This window comes from Herpailurus yagouaroundi, unplaced genomic scaffold (assembly GCF_014898765.1).
Source record: "Herpailurus yagouaroundi ecotype Mexico unplaced genomic scaffold, PumYag 557, whole genome shotgun sequence".
NCBI classification, from domain to species: domain Eukaryota; kingdom Metazoa; phylum Chordata; class Mammalia; order Carnivora; family Felidae; genus Herpailurus; species Herpailurus yagouaroundi.
Window position 1 is genome coordinate 1,875,512 of NW_024412774.1, and position 4,362 is coordinate 1,879,873.

Sequence of the window (4,362 nt, forward strand, 5' to 3'; positions counted from 1 at the left end):
GCAGGTGGAGCAGAGGGGGACCTTATGGGGGATGAGAGCAGGTGGAGCAAAGGAGGACCTTATGGGGGATGAGAGCTGGTGGAGCAGAGGAGGACCTTCTGGGGAAGGAGAGCAGAGGAGGACCTTCTGGAGGACGAGAGCAGGAGGAGCAGAGGAAGACCTCCTCAGAACCTGAGTGTCCTGCTTCCGGAAGCCCAAACCATTTCACAAGGACACCCCTTGGAGAGGCCACATGTAGGGGTTCCAGCTGACCACAAGCTGACCTCCCAAATATGAGCACAGACACTTCCATATCTCTCCAGCTTCCAGCCGTGGTGTTACCTCCAGCCTCAAGGCTTCCCAGCGGAGGCCCCAGACATAGTGCAGCAAAGACAAACTATCCTGCTGAGCTCCGTCCTACATCTCAACCCAAAGAATCAGGAGGATGTTAATAGGGTTGCCTCATGCCTCTAGGTTTGAGGCAGCTTGTCAGGCAGCAGTAATAACCCAAGCAGGGGCAGGCACCACTCTCCCAGGAGAACCCTGACCCTGTGCAGAACCAGAAGGTGATTTTCTCTGGGAACTGGGGCCTCAGCCCTGGGAGATGATCTGTAGGCACTAGCCAATCACAACGGCCCTTTTCTCCTTTGCTGGTGGTTGGTTTAGGAGTGAGCCTGTGACCCAATCTGGCCAGTGAGATTTAATGAGAAGTTCCCTCCTGCTCCAAAGAAATATTTTCCTCCACATAAAAAAGAATGAGGCAAAGGGTGGGACTGCATTCCTCACTCTCCATCTTCCTCCCGTCCTTTCTTCTGGATGTTTTCTGGTGAGGATGGGGCACTGGCAGCTGTTTTGTGATCATGAGGGCAAATCCTAGATTCTCACAGAGAAGCAAGTCTGATATCATTGATACCTTGAATTGACCAATTTAGAACTACTCATCTATGGTCATTTTGTTGTATGAGGTGGTGGGGCTGCTAGATCTAGCAAACAGAAGTGTAGGACTCCCAGTTAAATTGGAGTTTCAGATAGACAAGCTTTTTAAAAAGTATTTCTTTTCTAAATTTAAATTCAAGTTAGCATACAGTGTTGTCTTGGTTTCAGGACTAGAACTCCATGTTTCATCTCTTTAACTTTTATTTATTTTTGAGAGGCAGAGAGACACAGTATGAGCAGTGGAGGGGCAGAGAGAGAGGGAGACACAAAGTCTGAAGCAGGCTCCAGGCTCTCAGCTATCAGCACAGGGCCCAATCTGGGGCTCGAACTCATGAACCGGGAGATCATGACCTGAGCCCAAGTTGGACATTCAACTGACTGAACCACCCTGGGCGCTCCGTGTATTTCATCTGGTACATACAATGCCCAGTGCTCATCCCAACAAATGCCCTCCTTAATAGCCATCACCCATTTAGCCCATCCCCTCACCCACCTCCCCTCCAACAATCCTCAGTTTGTTCTCTGTATTTAAGAGTCTCTTATGGTTTGCCTCCCTCTCCCGTGCTATGTTTTGGACATACTTATTCTAAAAATCATTGGTATAATTATACTTTAAGGAAACTTTATTTATATGAAATTTAAATTTAATTGAGTGTCCTGTATTTTACTTGGCAATTTTAAGAGACAGTAAACTTATTATTATTTCTAGAGGCAGTAGAATATAATGGATATATGTTCTCTGGAGCAAGACTGCATGAATCCAAATCCCACTTCTTTATTTTAGGAGTTACGTGGCGTCAGGACAGTTACCTACTGTAATTCCATTCTCCTCATCTATAAAGTGGGGGTGATGATAATGATGGTGAGGATAGTCAGCCCACGGCATTGTTATGAGAATTAAATTGACATACATAAGTCACATAAGGTGTGCCTGGCCCATATACATACAATTTAAATGCTGGATGTTATAATGATGTGGGTAAGCATGTGGGATCTGGCATCAGACATCCAGGTTTGAAACATGGCTCAGCTGTTTCCTATCTAGCGTGAACCCAACCCCTTGTGTATTTCTGTTTTTCTCATCTGTAAAGTGGAGATACTAATAATTCTTACCTCATGGGGTTATTGTAAGGAAATCATTCATAATATATGAAAAGCTATCAGTGCCTGGCACACGGTAAGCCCTTAACTAAGTTATTATTGCTTAGGCTACTTTTAAAAATCTTTTTTGTAATGTTTATTTATTTTGAGGGAGAGAGAGGGAGACGCAGAATCTGAAGCAGGCTCTAGGCTCCAAGCTGTCAGCACAGAGCCCGACACAGGGCTTGAACCCACAAACCGTGAGATCATGACCTGAGCTGAGCTCAACCAACTGAGCCACCCAGGTGCCCCCCAGGGTTTTAGTTTTTAATGTTTATTTATTTATTTTGAGAGAGAGAAAGAGAGAGAGTAAGCGAGCAGGGGAGGGGCAGAGAGAGAGAGAGAGGGAGAGAGAGAGAATCCCCAGTAGTCTCTGCACTGTCAGTGAGCCGAAATCAAGGTCAGGTGCTTAACCGACTGAGCCATTCAGATGCCCCAATTCCAGGGGTTTTGACAAATGAATAATGACATGTGCCCTTCACTACAGCATCCTACAGAATAGTTCTACAGCCCTAAAGTTCCTCTGGGTTCCTCCTATATATCCCTACTTCTCCTCATCTCCTGACAACCACTGATCTTTCCTCTGTATGTTTGTATTTCCCAGAATGTCATAAAGCTGGTATCACACAGTATGTAGTCTTTTCACATTGGCTTATTTCACTTAATTATATGCATCTAAAGGTCCTCCAGTCTTTTCATGACTTGATAGCTCATTTCTTTTCAGCACTGACTAATATCCCATAGTCTGGATGGACCACAGTTTATTTATCCCTTCACCTACTGAAGGACATCATCGTTGCCTCCAAGTTTGGGCCATTATGAGTAAAGCTGCTAGAAACATCCCCCCATTCAAGTTTTTCTGTGGGCATAAGTTTTCAATTCCTTTCTGTAGATATCAAGGAGTGCAGTTGCCAGATCATATGATAAGACTATGTTTAGTTTTGTAAGAAACTGCAAGTTGTCCTCCAAAGTGACTGCACCATTTTGTGTTCCCACCAGCCATGAACGAGAGTTCCTGTTCTCCACATCCTCGCCCACATTTAGTGACATTGGTATTCTGGATCTGGGGCATTCTAATAGGTGTTCAGTAGTGTCTCATTGTTTAATTTGCATTTCCTTGTGTGTATAAGGTGGAGCCCATTTTCATATGCAAATTTGCCATCTGTGTATTTTCTTTGGTGAGGTGTCCATTAAGGCCTTTTGCCCATTTTTAAAATGAGTATCTCTTTTTCTTATTGTTGAATTTCAGGAGTTCTTTGTATATTGTGGATAGTAGTCCTTTATCAGATGTGCCTTTTGCAGTATTTCTTCTTAGTTTGTAGTTTACCTCATTCTCTAACAGAAGCCACTCTTGAAAGACATTTGATATCTTGCAGCTGAATGCACTCTTCCAGAGACAGGTAAGTACAGTACTTACGCTTGGTGAGATACCCAATTATGGTGCCGTGTCCTCCTTTGACTAAAAGGTGGCTTGTCCACCATTCCTTCTCATGCCTCAAGGATTGGAAATGTTCAGAGTCAACTCATTGCAGAGATTCCAGAAGACAATACTTTAGTCTCAGTTTTGTATTTTCTGAGATAAAGTGATTTGGCTTTTCCATAGATTTTAGCAGCTGCCTCATACAATTCCAATAGTTTCAATGTTTTTGCTTAAGTTATCCATTCATTGATTCCACCAGCAAATCTTTGTTGAGTGCCTACTATGTGCTAGGCACTGCTCTGAGCACTGCTGATAGTGTAGTGAACAAAACAGACCAAAGCCCTTTCCTCATGAAACTTACATTCTGGTGGGAAAGTCATACAATGTACAAAGTTCATGAAGTACATAGCATGTCTAGTGGTGATAAATGGAATGGAGAATTATATAGCATGTCTAGTGGTGATAAGTGCAATGGAGGGGAGTGTTGGCTTCAGGCATGGCTGAATCTAGCAGATTCAGTGATATCAGACTATAAAAGCTTGGAAAGGAATAGAGAATGCCTGGGTATTTTTGCCTCTCTGCCCCCAGATCTGTAAGGGAATTTGAGTCCAAAGAATAAGCAATGGCCCAGGAGGCTTGACTTTCATAAGCTGAGTGAGAAGGACCCAAGGAGTTAAATCTTGATATTTTCCAGGCAGAAAGAAAATAATAGCAAAATCATGATAATAATAATCACCATCATCACCATCATCACCACCATCACCATCACCATCATCATTACCACCACCACTATCATCATCACCGCCATCACCATCATCATCGCCATCACCATCATCATCGCCACCACCATCATCATCACCACCACCACCACCACCACCATCATCATC

General features: G+C 43.7%; 1 protein-coding gene across 3 annotated transcripts in view; it reads left to right on the forward strand.

Moving 5' to 3' along the window:
- The window catches only part of LOC121023476 (zinc finger protein 215-like), a 68,915-nt gene extending 64,656 nt beyond the window's left edge, over positions 1 to 4,259 (forward strand). The window contains exons 8-9 of one of the 3 annotated variants that reach the window (XM_040465416.1): positions 3,398 to 3,455; positions 4,170 to 4,217. In XM_040465416.1, the coding sequence (XP_040321350.1) occupies positions 3,398 to 3,421 (24 nt within the window). In that variant the 3' untranslated portion in view covers positions 3,422 to 3,455; positions 4,170 to 4,217. Of the gene's footprint in view, positions 1 to 3,397 lie in introns of all 3 variants that reach the window. The other 2 variants (XM_040465415.1, XM_040465417.1) reach the window with 2 other exon arrangements.
- Positions 4,260 to 4,362: the final 103 nt, after the last annotated feature.